The sequence below is a fragment of the Macrobrachium nipponense genome, chromosome 1 (assembly GCF_015104395.2).
Source record: "Macrobrachium nipponense isolate FS-2020 chromosome 1, ASM1510439v2, whole genome shotgun sequence".
Taxonomy (NCBI): Eukaryota; Metazoa; Arthropoda; class Malacostraca; order Decapoda; family Palaemonidae; genus Macrobrachium; species Macrobrachium nipponense.
Genome location: NC_087200.1, coordinates 170,792,597 through 170,806,357, shown reverse-complemented (window position 1 = coordinate 170,806,357; position 13,761 = coordinate 170,792,597). Strand labels below are relative to the sequence as shown.

Here is a 13,761-nt window from a genome sequence, read left to right as displayed (position 1 = left end):
AAAAACCACGTTCGGTCAAATTTGACTCTACCGAAATAGTTGAAAAAAGCAATTGTAAGCTAAAACTCTTACGGCCTAGTAATATTCCGTCATTTTTCTTCATTTTGAAACAAATTTGAAGTCTCTAAAACAATATTGTGATTTATGGTGAATTTTTGAAAAATATATTTACCTTCACTCCGCGCGCCGATTCGCGGCCGCAAGTCTCCGAAATACGTACATGGCATTATCCTAATATTTGCTCCTTTTCATATTAGCTTTTTTATAGAGTTTCATATATCAAAATGTGCGCAAATTCATGAAGAATACAATAAAAAATAATTGAAGGTTGTAGCTTTTTCCATCTTTGAAATATGTGCATATGAAAAAATATATATATTAAAATTTCGACATTCGGTCAAATTTAACTCGTCCGAAATGGTCGAAATCTGCAATTCTAATCTAAAACTCTTACAGTATCATAATATTCAATCATTTGTCTTAATTTTGAAACAAATTGGAAGTCTCTAGAACATTATTTAGAATTACGGTGAATTTTTGAAAAAAAATATTTTTTTGCGTCCGCGCGTTACGAATTCGTACATCATTTTGTGATAATATTTTTCCGGTGTTGCTTTTATTGTTTTACAATGTATTATATATCAAAATGATGGCAATTTAGTGTACAATACAACGCAAAAAAAAGTAACTGGTTAGCTTTGACCGTTTTCTGCACAGCGTGATTTGAATACAATTATGTATGAATTTTTTTTTTTTTCGCTACCATATATCGCATTATTTACATATGATAATGATATTATTTTTCATTTCTGATGGTTGCATTCTAAACTTCAGGCAATGACAAAAAAAGGAGCCAAAAATAAACTCTTAATCTTCAAAAGTACGCGCGCTGTAATTTTTTGAAAAAATTATTTTTTCCACTTCTGCGCTCACTCCAAACCAGGCCCGGCATACGGGAGACGTTTTGATTTTTAGGGCTCCGGCGTAAGAGGGTTAACCAAGAAAGTCTACAAAATAATTATCGTCATCGAGAGCTCTTCTCTCGATCTGCCGGCGGTCAAGCTCGAAGATGTCGTACGCTTGACTCCTCCTCCTACGACATATTGATGAAAAATAATGAATTTTAGGGAAATGCACACATTTATATGAATTCACAGTATGACAACTGGCAGATTGTAACCATATAAAGAAAAAACAGGCCAATAGTTCAATCATCAGTCTTCCACATGAAAGGAAATTGCCAGTGACCGTATACGATACACCCGTGTTCTGGGATACCTTAGGAAACGTATCGTATACAACCCAGTCGTATTCAAAGGGTTAAGGATTAATATGTGATAAGCAATTTATTATTATCTTTCATTTGTATTATTTTATATTTAAATATCTTAAGTTAATTAAAAGCACAAAATCTCTGCAATCCATTTAAAAAAGCAGTAAATAAAATATATGTTAAGTTTTTATAGCTAAAAAAAGTTATTCAGTATATGCTTCTAAATGGAAATCAGGCATCTCACATAATTCAATTTCACTACTCATAAAAGCCTACAAGATTGACATCAAATCCAAAACACAAAAATAACAAAAGCACACTTATTTCTCTAGTCTACAGAAAAAATATTCTGATTACTTACAAACAAGTGAAACGGTGTGGGGTAACAGGTGAACTTCGTGCAACAGTACCGCACAAGGCAAAGTCAGGATGAGGTCAACCCAACTCTCATCCGGATAGAAATGATATGACCATGGAGCACTCTAGAAAGATAAATGCCCGTTTATGTAAGGTATCTCCACTTTTAGAAGTAATACAATGACAAGACACTTACTAACAAAAACATTCTGTGGAAATAGACAGTGCGTACCTTGGTTCTCTGGAAAAGCTGATTGGAGTCTACAAGTACATTTGCAGGTCGAGCAGTTGGATTACTGGAAGTGACAACAGCCAATGGAGCAAAGTTGTAAAGGCCTTCTGTCTGATCTACAGGTTCACTACGTTTATTTGAGGAGGTATTGTGAGTTGAAACTGGCAACGGTGGCGCAAGGTGATTCATCACAGCTGTTACAAGACCACCACGTCCACCACCCATCATTCCAACACTGCTTACAAGGTTCTCCCACAACATCTGCAAGTACAAACAGTTTTTATTTTATATCTGAAATGTCTTTATAGTAGTATATTCAAACTTTTGACTACCATGACAACAAATTCACAGCTCCAACTTCATCTAGCAATACGCAGCTAAACTATGGCTCAGCAAAGTTTAAGATGAAATAAAAAGAAATGATTCATAATTTCCTTGGTGCTTAGAAAACTTTTAATTAGCTACTCTAAATATAAAAATTCATCAACAAATATGGTTTTGATGCTCTTATACCCAGCCTCACCAGATCTAGTTCTAGGAAGGTTGTCAATTCTAGGATGGTTACAATACCAAAACAACCAAACAAAATTTCTAACTAGTGTATATTATAACTATACCTTGATGGATCCACAGTCTACATAATCCCTTCCCAGTGGCTTCACTGAGTACTACTACTCAAGTTTACAAAGAATAACGCAACATTCCTCTCCACCTCTCATACTTCCTTTCTACTAAGACACTGATTCTGTGCACATTCTTCCTATCTACACAACTAAAGGAAATAGGATCCCACCTATTCATTGTAAAAATCTAATACTTTTATTGTGAGCTTTCCATTTTGCCTACCTTTCCTTGACAAGGAATTAAACAGAATCTTGTTGTCATAACTTTCCAAATGAACATTCCATCCAAACTAAGGTCAGAGTAATGAAAATATTCAAAAGCGCAAAAAACCTCTAACTGAACTTACCATGCATAACAATAATGCTATTATGGTTAAAAAAAATTTTTACAATTATGATATTTTTATAATAAAATGAAATTTTTATAAAAATACTTAACAAATAATTACTTAGCTAATGTATAATAAAATGAAATTTTATAAAAATACTTAACAAATAATTACTTAGCTAATGATTAGCCTTGCACAGCATCCTAAATTTTAAAAATTAGCATACAAGTGACTGTTGCTATGCGTGTGTTACAGGTCCCACCCACCCCATTGGGAACTCGCAAGCGACAGAAGCCTACAACATCATTCTTATTTATTGCAGCTAAGTCCATGAAAATCAGAGGGGAGGAGGGTGGGCTCTGATTTAGTAATTACTTCGGGGTACGAAGAGAGGAAGGCGGTTGGAGCAAATCCTGTCATCCAGAGTCCATTCGGTGGGAAGCACTTGCCTCTGCCAGCTCAACTCATCCGCCAGGACATTTAATTACTCCTGAATGAAGAGGGTGATGAGTGCTACTTGATGCTAATGAGCCCACAGGAGTAGCTCTCTTGCACTATCGGACAGAGAGAAAAGGAGTGCATGTCCCGTTTCTTGATGTAAGACAAGGCCGTGGTGTTGCCTGCATGTACAACCACCGTCTTCTTGTGTGTGAACGAAGAGAACTGATGTAGGCCCAGATGAATGGCCTTCAACTCCTTGACGATGTGGCGCTTCATTTTTTCTGGAGACCAGGTCCCAGAGACCTCCTGAGACCCTAGGAGGGTTCCCCAGCCCAGATCCGAAGCATCCAAGTAAAAGTCCAGGTTGGGTTTAGGGGAAAGAAGGGATCTCCCATATGAATATCTTCTTTCTGGCAGCCACCATTTGAGATCAGATTTTAACTCCTGCATGATAGGAAGAATCATCGATTCCAGTGGAGTCTTCCTCTCCCAGTTTGCTTTGAGGAAGAATTGAAGATTTCTCGTGTAACCTGCCCAATGGAATGAAGGTCTCAATAGAAAAAAGCATTCCCAGCAGACTCATCCACTGTAGAGTTGGGCACGACTGGAGAGAAAGGAACTTGGAGATTGACTGAGTGCAGTTCACAATTCTCTTTGGGGACGGAAAAGCCTGAGAAGTCTTGAGAGTTGAGAATCATTGCCAAATAAAGAATCTCCTCAGACGGTACCAACTGGGACTTCTGAAGATTTAGCAGAATTCCCAATTCTTGGGAGAGATGAAGCGCTGTCTGAAGGTCCTTTGTGTACTGCTCCTTCAACGGCAAACAGAGAAGCCAGTCATCTAAATAAAGGCTGATATTGATGCCTACCAGGTGAAGCTATTTTGCGAGAGAATATTTGAGGTGCCATGGAAAGACTGAAACTGGAAGAACTTCCTTTGGGAGACAAACCTTAGGTACTTCCTGGACCTTGGATGAACTGGGATGTGCAGATAAGCATCCTGCATATCGAGGGTGATTATCCAATCGCCCAGATGAATGGATGACATACATGACAGACTGGTTCGTTTCCATCCTAAACTTGGTCTTTGCTATGAAGCAACTAAGAACGCTTACATCTAGTACCAGTCTCCTGCCCCCTGATGTTTTGGGAACTACGAACAGTTGATTGTAAAATCCCTGGGAATGGACCCTACGACTTCTTCTATGGCCTTCTTCAGAAGGGAGGATGATAATGCCTTCGAAAGGGCCAAGTGTCTTTCTGATTCTTTCGAGTACACCGCCAATGCGATGGGTGAAGAGACTAAAGGAGGGGTCTCCAAGAAAGGGATGCGTAGCCTTCCTTTACTACCCTGACGATCCATGGCTCTGCTCCTCTGCGAGCCCAATTCTTGGAAAACTCGAGGGGCACGAAGGACTTTGAATGGAAGCACAGGTTGGAGCGCGGTCTAGAATGAGACTGGGGTCTCTTCACACTAAAAGAGGTGCTGGTGGGGTGGAGAGACAAACTTTGGACAAAAGGGCAGTGACAAAGAAGGCTTGGAATGTAATGATTCAGTCAGGAGGTCCCAAGTCAACTTCTTCTGCAGGTCTGGAGCTATCTTCTCTACCATGGACTGCGGGAAGAGAGTTAAGGGGTCCAGAGGCACGAAAAGCAAAGACGCCTTCTGTGAGGCCATAACTTCCTTCAAAGAAAAATAACACCAAAGGTCCCCCTTTTTTGGAAGTCTGCAGGTGAAGAGCGATGCAAGCTCCCCCACACCGTCTCAGACGGCCTTATCTGTGCACGAAAGCATGCTCAGGTCTGCTACAACGAAGTCAACCATCTCTGTGGCGTTCTCGATCTTCTTGGCGAGAGCACCCACTGTCCAGTCGAGGAAACTGAACACCTCAAACACCTTAAACAAGCACTTGACAAGGTGGTCCAACTCTGACGAGAAGAAAATGCTGGTTGAGGTGAAGGCTGCACAGTGCAAAGAGTCGATGAGACTAGAGAAGTCCCCTTGGGAGGAGGCAGCAACTCCCAGGGAGGGGCTTTCTCCGGTGTCATAAGGCCTATGGCACCTCTTGACATGATGCGAGGGAGGATGAGCAAACGTCGCCTTCCCTTGTTCCCTCTTCATCGAGATCCAGTCCTTGACCACCTTCAGAACCTTCCAGGAGGAGGTGGAAAAGACTATCTTGGGAAGGAGAGCAAGTTCCCGCTGAGTCTACATCAGGAACGAGGAGGCAGGAGACGCTGGCATAGAAGTGAAGAGTATGTAGTCAACTGAGCCGAATCTTGACCCTCATCTTTCTCGTCCTCCGAAGAAACTGGTGAAAGGTAGTCAGCTGTTTTAGAGGAAAATCACAACGGAGGAGCTTCCTTGATGTAATTCGGGATCTCTGCTAGCTGGCTCTTCAGCACTGCAAGAGAAGGGTCAACTGATTCCACAACTAAGGTCTGCTGTTGCCAATGGGATATGTGTCCTGAAGCAGGAGCTGCGAGTTGCAGCTCCAAGTAAGGGGCAGGTGCGGGTTGATCAGGTGCGGAAGCAGACATCGCGAGACCGGGAGCAGTCATCACAGGAGCAGGAACAGGCAGCACAGAAGCAAGAGCAGCCAAAGCGGGAGCGAGAACTGGTGGTGTGGAAGCTAGTGGTGGACGCGCAGTCACTGGAAATGGGAGTGTGCCCGGGACTGGGCTCTCATGAGTGGGAGTCTCGGGCCTATCCAGACACTCAGGTGACGAGTGCCTAGCACGGAGCTTCTGATGTTTGAAGCCCTTGGGAGACGGCAGTACAGGCGTGTCCCACAGATGAAAAGGTAACTGTACCAGTGCAAACACTGAAGGGTTAACCCCATAGTTACATAAAGGAAGGGCGAGGTTGCATGAGTCCTTATGCTGCTTGACTGGCACCGGGGACTCAGGCGCTTAAACATGCACATGCCTTTTCAATGGCCTAGAAGCATTCCCGTAGCATCTACGATGCCCGAGATTAGACTCCCGAATCAGAACTGGATGATAAGTGGCATACTAAGTGGTGTACATCCACTGATATGCCTTTCCAACAGCAGTCAGTTGTATCCAGGAACTTTACAACAGGACCGACAGAGGGAACGGTAGCCTGTGGGGTAACCGCATCAGCCTCCCTTGGACCTCCAGTATGTCTTCTCCCAAGAGCAGGGGAGCAGGACAGTGACCTTCGTCTAGGAGAGCTGAGGGGACGGGCAACCACCTCCTCCACTGACACTTCACTTTGCACTTTATCACTGCGCATTTTTTCCACTTTGTCCATGAGGACTCTTAAGAGAAGCCCCCATCTCCGCAACGAAACTTAACACTAAATTAAACTTATTATCAAATTTGGTGTTAATCCTAGACTCTAGACTAGCAATGGCATCAGGTTCTGAAGCATGGGAACTGAGCACTGGAGTGGGAGGAGGCCCACGTGAGTACGTAATAGCATGTGTGTATGTAGACTTCTAGCTGTAATCCATAGGCTAGTAGGCTACGTATGTACAGTAGTATGTATAATAGATATATTTTTAAGGCTAATGTTGTAAAATAACTTTGAAACTGTCTTGAATTTAGTTTAAGGTGATAGTTGAAGACATTTGGTGTCTGAACTAAAGTAGGCAGTTATAATCATTGGAATAAGTGGTCTTGGATGGGTAAACTATTAAAGTAGGCAGTTTTAAGCAATTTTTGAGGGGGTACCAGGATAACGGGTGTTTACTTATCACGGGGGGTTCTGGGCCCTATCCCCCGCAATTATTAAGGCCCTACTGTAGTACGATGATTGACATTCAAGCCAAACGGATGTTGTTATCCATTTCGGTTGTACTTAAAAAAAAAATTGTTTCTTGTTTGGTTATTCATGGCTGTACACATTTACACAACGAGTATAACGTTAAAGTATAACGTTAAAACCATACTTTCATCATTCTCTGTTGCTGTTTTTGAACTTATGTGACTAGAAGATGGGATAAGTTAGGCTATTGTAATTTGGTCTCTCATAAAATCGGATTATCGTAAGACGAATTATCGTAACTTGAATACTACAGCTACCTGTACAATGTATAAAACCTTATTAGATCTTAACATACTTTAGATACCCAAAGGATTAAAGCTACCCAAAGGATTAAAGCTAGGCTTTTTTTTCACTTTACAGTATTTATAATACTATAATGTACTGTACATTGCTGCTGTACAGTAAATTCTATAGTACTATACTGCTTAAATATAATTTTACTTATTGTGCCATTGCGGGATCACAGCACCGTTTAACTAGTCTAGGACGCTGTTAACTGGTCTAGTATTCCGAAAGAAGGTGTGAGACGGCCGTAGACTTTAAAATCGGTGGCCAGGAACGGAACCCCTGCCACTAACCGGGGGCCCCTTGGACTCATAATTAATTTTATTCCAAGTAAAATGAACCTTGAGATGTTGAAAGATGAAAGAAAAGTGACGGGATGGGACGAAGGCATTGAAGTTTATGATTAAGGGGTTTGTGTAAAAACAATTGTTTAAAAAACACTGTTGTATGAAAGTAACTTTCATATTAATGTGGAACACAATTTAGGAGTGAAAATTAAACCCCATTCTCATAATTAGCCTGGATCACAACATAGAAGTGAAAATAAAATAGACGTACCTTTAGGAAAATACACCCAAACGCTTTAAGTACAATTCCCACAGACAGCAGCAGGTAAACCTAAAAATTACCTCAGAAATCCACATAGCTTTAAATAATAATAATAAAAAAAATAAAAAAAAATAAAAAATAAAAAAAATAAAAAATAAAAAAAACCACACACACACACCTTGGGCAGTATATGTACTGAACACCTGAACAAAAAGGCAGGTACTTCTATGGAAAAAATGAAGAAATGAAAGATGAAATTAAGGCTATACAGCCAAACACTGGGCACTTTTAGCCATTCAATAATTAAGACCATGAAAAAAAGGTATTTGCATTTGGAAAGCAACGTTAAACGACCCAGAAAATGAGGTCTAGCACAAGAACCTAAAGGTGAAATGAAGAGAAAACCCCACCAAAGGTGCACTACGTAGCAGTGGTTAAGGGACAGTTGGATGGGAAAATGAAAGAATGTGGTCCTGGAGGTAAACTGAAAGGCAAAGAATTGAGTGCAGCTAGGGACAAAGGGGATGCTGAAACACACTTTATTAAGGCCTATATTGCACAACATGAGATGAATGACAATGAGGGTCTCCTGAGAAATCTTCAAATATGTGCAAACTATGAAACTGTGGGAGCAAGCACAAAGATGTCTTGAAATAGCTAGATTAGGGCAAATCAAAGAGAGAGGACAGCTGAGAACATTAGTGCAGGAAAGGCAAAACAGAAAAAAAAACTGAAGGCACAACTTAAGGGTACCACACTTATAGCTAATTGAAATTCCATACAAATGGCAAAAGTTGGGATGAGAGATTTGTTTGGGAGAAGCATGAAGTTTCTTAATTAAAATTGTAGGTTTAATCACACCAAAAGCTTTTAAGAAAATGTCAAATTTGGACAGATTAGATAATCTATAAAAATTATTAGTGCTCTTGACCATCTACATCATATTCTCCCTTCAAATAAAACAAGCTTTATTATTAGCTCACCTTCATTCCACCCAAGTCTGCAAACTTTTTGAGAACTGTAGGACAATCTAACACTCTATTCAAAAAGCAAAGTGATGGTTCTGAAAGCAGTGGTGGACTCCACCACCCTCCTGCAAGAGAATACAAAGAATGTTATTACAGTAAATAAAATATGCCCTAATTCATGGATGCCTGACTTTTGGATACTAATATAAAATGCATCACAAATTAGGTAAATAATAAATCAAAAGGAGGATTTAATGTTTTTTTTAATTAATCTTGCTACTAAAAACACTTTAAATATAACCAGATGCAGTACAGTAAAGTATTTATGATAATTGAATTTCACCACTAACATATATAATAAAAAAAACTCACTACCTGGAGTTATAAAAGAAACAATGGGTGTCAAGATGAGATTTGGTGTTGTAGCCTTGGCATTGAGCATGAGGAGGAGCTGATAAAGGGCATCTGTAAGGGTTTCTCCAAGGCCAAATTTCTCTGATACTTCTCCACTCACAGCTCCAAGCAACAGAGAGACACTGTTTCCCTCACAGGCAACAAGGGACTTAAGTAGGAACTGCATAGTTTCTGAATTTTGTAATACTGTAAAGGAAGCAGAAACTTAATAAAATTCTGTACAAAATGGGGCTTTGGCAGACATAATAGATTGAAGAAAGCTATCATTGTGGCTCAAAAAAAAAAAAAAAAAACTGAAGATGCATAAAATATCTTATAATATAAACCTCATTTTCTCAATACAAACCCCTAATCACAAACTGCCTTACTTCTGTTTATCAGAATACCAGTTACACCAACTTGTACCATTAAGACTGAAAGATCCCCACTACTCATGTTCAGGCAGGCCTGCTTATGATGTTTCAGTGGCTAATTCTTTAATCAATATTCTTATATAGTGGAACTTAACCTATTCGATCCATGAAAAGTTTTTTGGAAGAATATCTGTGTTTTTTTCTCTCATGCACTCTGTGACAATCATCAGAAAGTCAATTGAAAATATATAATGAAAATTATGACAAAACTCCAAGAATTAAACAAATGAGAATGATACGAGAAAAAGGGGACAGTCAGTGGGTGGGTGCCTGTGTCTGTGTGTAGGGGGTCTTTTTAGTACAGTATCAAATGTTCTCTCACCCTCTCTTTCTCTTGCACATATGCAAGATTATTTTTATTCCAATATAATATCCATTCATAAAAGTGAAAAATCATAGTATTCTTGTTGATGAAGCTTATGAAACATGAATGTAAAAATTGGGAAATTACAAAACAACATTGAGAGCTAAACTGAAAAATTAATAATTGAGACAAAATATATCAACAACGATAAAATATTCTCTTGTATACTGTTATGTTGGTGTGATAATCATAATAGTGTTATAGTTATCATCGATGAAATGCTATATTTAGATGTAAATAAAAATACACACACACATTTAAGTAAAGCTTCTGTGATAGTGGTGAAATTAAAAATCATTAATTTTAATAAAATAAGAAGAATATTAATTTGCTTTAGACGTCATCAATGAGAAACACTGGATATAATAAATATGTAAACACAGGGCAAGTTTTACACATACACACACACACAAACACAGTTTCCATGATAAGGCGAAATGAAAAATCAGTGATCATAATAAAATAAAAGATTATTGATAACTTTTAAATAATGTGATAAATAAACCAGATTAATGCTACCTTTTCAATTGTAATGTTCTTAAAAATAATATACTTAAAAGAGCACATTCTGTAGCGCAGTATGAATGATGTAAGACTTGACATAATTCTGGGTAAGGAAACAAAACAATGAATAAAAAAGCAAATTCATTTCATTGCACATAAAACAAATGAAATATGACCATTTATTTTATTATTTTGTATTTTTCATAGCTAACAAACCTGAGGTCTTGACATTAGGATAAATCTTTTGGTTCCAGCTGATGCCAGAAGATTTATCCTAATGTTAGGACCTCAGGTTTGTTACCTATGAAAAATACATGAAATATAATACAGTATGGTAACAACTTGCTAAGAATATTGCTGTATAAAACTGTCGGAACCACATCAGTCACCTCAACAGTGGCAGGTTCTTCTGGGAGTGTTGTCATCCCTGAAGAAGCTGGTCCCTCATGGGTATCTTTTTCTTCGATCTCTGCAATGGAGACAGAGAATTCTGGTCTCCGGCGGGGGACTCACCCCTGTTAATGTTTCCTCTGTCTCTGGAAGTGAGAGAAGACCTTCGTTGGTGGTTGGACGACCAGAATCTTTCGAAGGGTGTTCCTCTGCGTTCTCTTCCACCAGACTTCCTTCTGTTCTCAGACGCCTCCCTCACAGGTTGGGCGGCCTTATGTAGGTGACCTCATCGCTTCAGGTGTTTGGAGGACAAGCAGCAACATATCAACGTCTTGGAGTTGAAGGCAGCCCTCCTGGGCCTGGAGAAGTTTTGGGAGAAGGTAGAATGTCATTCTGTCGTTCTCATGTCAGACTACACCATGGTGGTAGCCTATGTGAACACATGGAGGCCTGGTTTCTCGTCAACTTCACACCTTGACCGTCGAGGTTCACCTGTGGGTGGTCAGCAGTTAGGTAGAGCTCTCAGCCAGGTATATCCCAGGCAAACGGAATGTGGTCGCAGACAAACTCAGTCGTCGAGATCAGATCCTAGGCATTGAGAGGTCGCTTCATCAAGTGGTAGCAGACAAGCTTTTCCAGATTTTGGGTAGACCCATGTTGGACCTATTTGCGACTCGCTTCAACAGGAAGCAGGAAATATTCTGTTCAATGGTCCCAGATCCTTTAGCATTGGCAGAGGACGCATTCCAACATCCCTGGGACAACCTGGAGGTGTATGCCTTCCCTCCGTTTTGTTTCATCCATCAAGTTCTAAACAGGCTAATGAGTTCACAAGGTCTCAGGATGACTTTGGTAGCCCCTCTGTGGTCTTAGGTGGAATGGTTCCCAGATCTGCTGTTGTTGTTGTCAGAGGTTCCGAGGGAAATTCCCCTTGGCAACATCTGTGTCAGCCCCATGTGGAAATGTTCCACCAGTCAGTAGAATCCCTGTCTTTTCACAGTTGGAGGCTTTCAAGTTTCTCCTCCGAGCGAGAAGCTTTTCTCAGAAGGACGGCAGGGCATATGTCCAGCAGTCTCAGAAAGTCGATCTCCGCGGTTTCCAAGGCAATAAGCAATCTACTGTGATTGGTGTCGTAACCAGGGTTTTTCTCCACTCGCAACCTCTATTCAACAAATAGCAGACTTTTAACCTTCCCCAGAGACGAGAAATGTTTGTCCGTTTCTGCTATTAGAGGTTACAGGGTGGCCCTGAGTTTGGTGTTACACCTTAAAGGTATCGACATCTCCTCTTCCTGGGAACTATCCTTGCTAGTTAAGGGGTTTGAGCAGTTGAGTTCTCCTAGAGAGCTCAAGCCTCAGACGTGGGATGTTTCCCTGGTTCTCAAGAGCTTCACTAAGAGTCCATAAGAGCCCTTGCGTCACTCATCTGACAGGAACTTAAGACACTCAAGGCAGTTTTCCTTCTGGCCTTGGCAACTTCCAAGAGGGTAGGAGAGCTCAACGATCTGAGCTATGAGGTGAAGCACGCCAGGGGTTGGGGGTCAATGTCCTTCGAATTTGTCCCAGAATTCGTGGCCAAGACCCAAATTCCCTCTGTCCACGATGACAGGTTCACTTCGTTTTCCATTCCATCACTGAATGACTTGTGGGTGGTGATGCTCAAGAGCGTTTGTCGTGCCCTGTCCAGGCCCTGCATTGCTATCTTAAAAGGACTCGGCACCTCAGACCAGGCTGCCGCAGACTTATTGTTAGCACAGGCCGTACAAGAAAGAGGTGTCTAGGAATACTACCTCTTTTTGGATACGGGAAGCCATCAGACAGGCATACTTGTCTTTTGATGATTCCACCACCACGTCTGTGCAGGCTAGAGCGCATGACGTTAGGGGTATTGGTTCCTCTCTGGCTTTCAAAAAGAACTTGGCTGTACATAGAGGGCTGAGCGCTGGTACTTGGTTACGCCAGTCCACGTCCACCTCTTTCCATCTTAAGGATGTTGCCCAGAGATCTGAGGACACGTTTTCCCTGGGTACTGTGGTGGCTGCCCAACAGGTTGTGTACTCATAGTTGCCCCTAACAGGGCACTACTGTATCTTTCCTAAGATGATTGTGTGGATGAGAGAATGAGTGAGTTGGCTGGTCTCCTTCTTTCTCTTGTACCTTTCCTTCTTCCTTCGGACGGGTTAAGGAATTGACATTGTATCAGAGGAGTTGAGAGTAGTACAAACCCTGGTGTGTTGGTTTGCTATCAGACAGTCAAAGTTTCTCTTTGGTTCCCTATACAGTGGTTCTCCCATATATCATTATACATCACTCAGGGTCTGAGTGGTTAGATATCAATTTATCTAGCTTCCCAACAGGCTTCAGTACCTCTCCAGAAGTCATTTCTTCTGGAAGCTGGACTGGTTTGTGATAAGTTTATTTCATATATATGCATATATCTAAATATATAAATGTTTCAATATATCCAAATCAAATTTTTCAAATTACAAACTTGCCAACAAAGGAACAAGGTGCTGACTCTTCTCTCTCTGAAGGGGCATTATTCCCCACACCCCCCAAGAGAGACAGGGCAGCATTATACATAAAATTCATGGATGGCAAAGCAGTAGGAATAGGCCTGGAATGACATCTACTGCAAGTTGTATGGGGTCTGTCCTAGAAGAAGTTTGGAAGTGTAAACACAGGAACCCTGGAAGGCCAAGATATATACGCTGACACTCATAGGACTTTTTAGGCTGGATAGAGGAATCCATGATACACACTCAGACATCCAAACAGAGTACAGGCAGAAAAAGAAATCACAGGCTTAGAACAGAAACAGGCTTGG

At 40.7% G+C, this 13,761-nt stretch overlaps 1 protein-coding gene across 7 annotated transcripts in view; it reads right to left on the bottom strand.

The window, feature by feature from the left end:
* Positions 1 to 13,761, bottom strand: part of LOC135219822 (baculoviral IAP repeat-containing protein 6-like) — a gene marked incomplete at its 3' end in the record, with an annotated part of 560,877 nt that overhangs the window by 163,142 nt on the left and 383,974 nt on the right. For 5 of the 7 annotated variants that reach the window (XM_064256914.1, XM_064256918.1, XM_064256921.1 and 2 more), the window contains 4 exon segments: positions 1,635 to 1,755; positions 1,863 to 2,123; positions 8,866 to 8,975; positions 9,223 to 9,450. In XM_064256914.1, coding sequence (XP_064112984.1) covers positions 1,635 to 1,755; positions 1,863 to 2,123; positions 8,866 to 8,975; positions 9,223 to 9,450 — 720 coding nt within the window. 7 annotated transcript variants of the gene reach the window in all.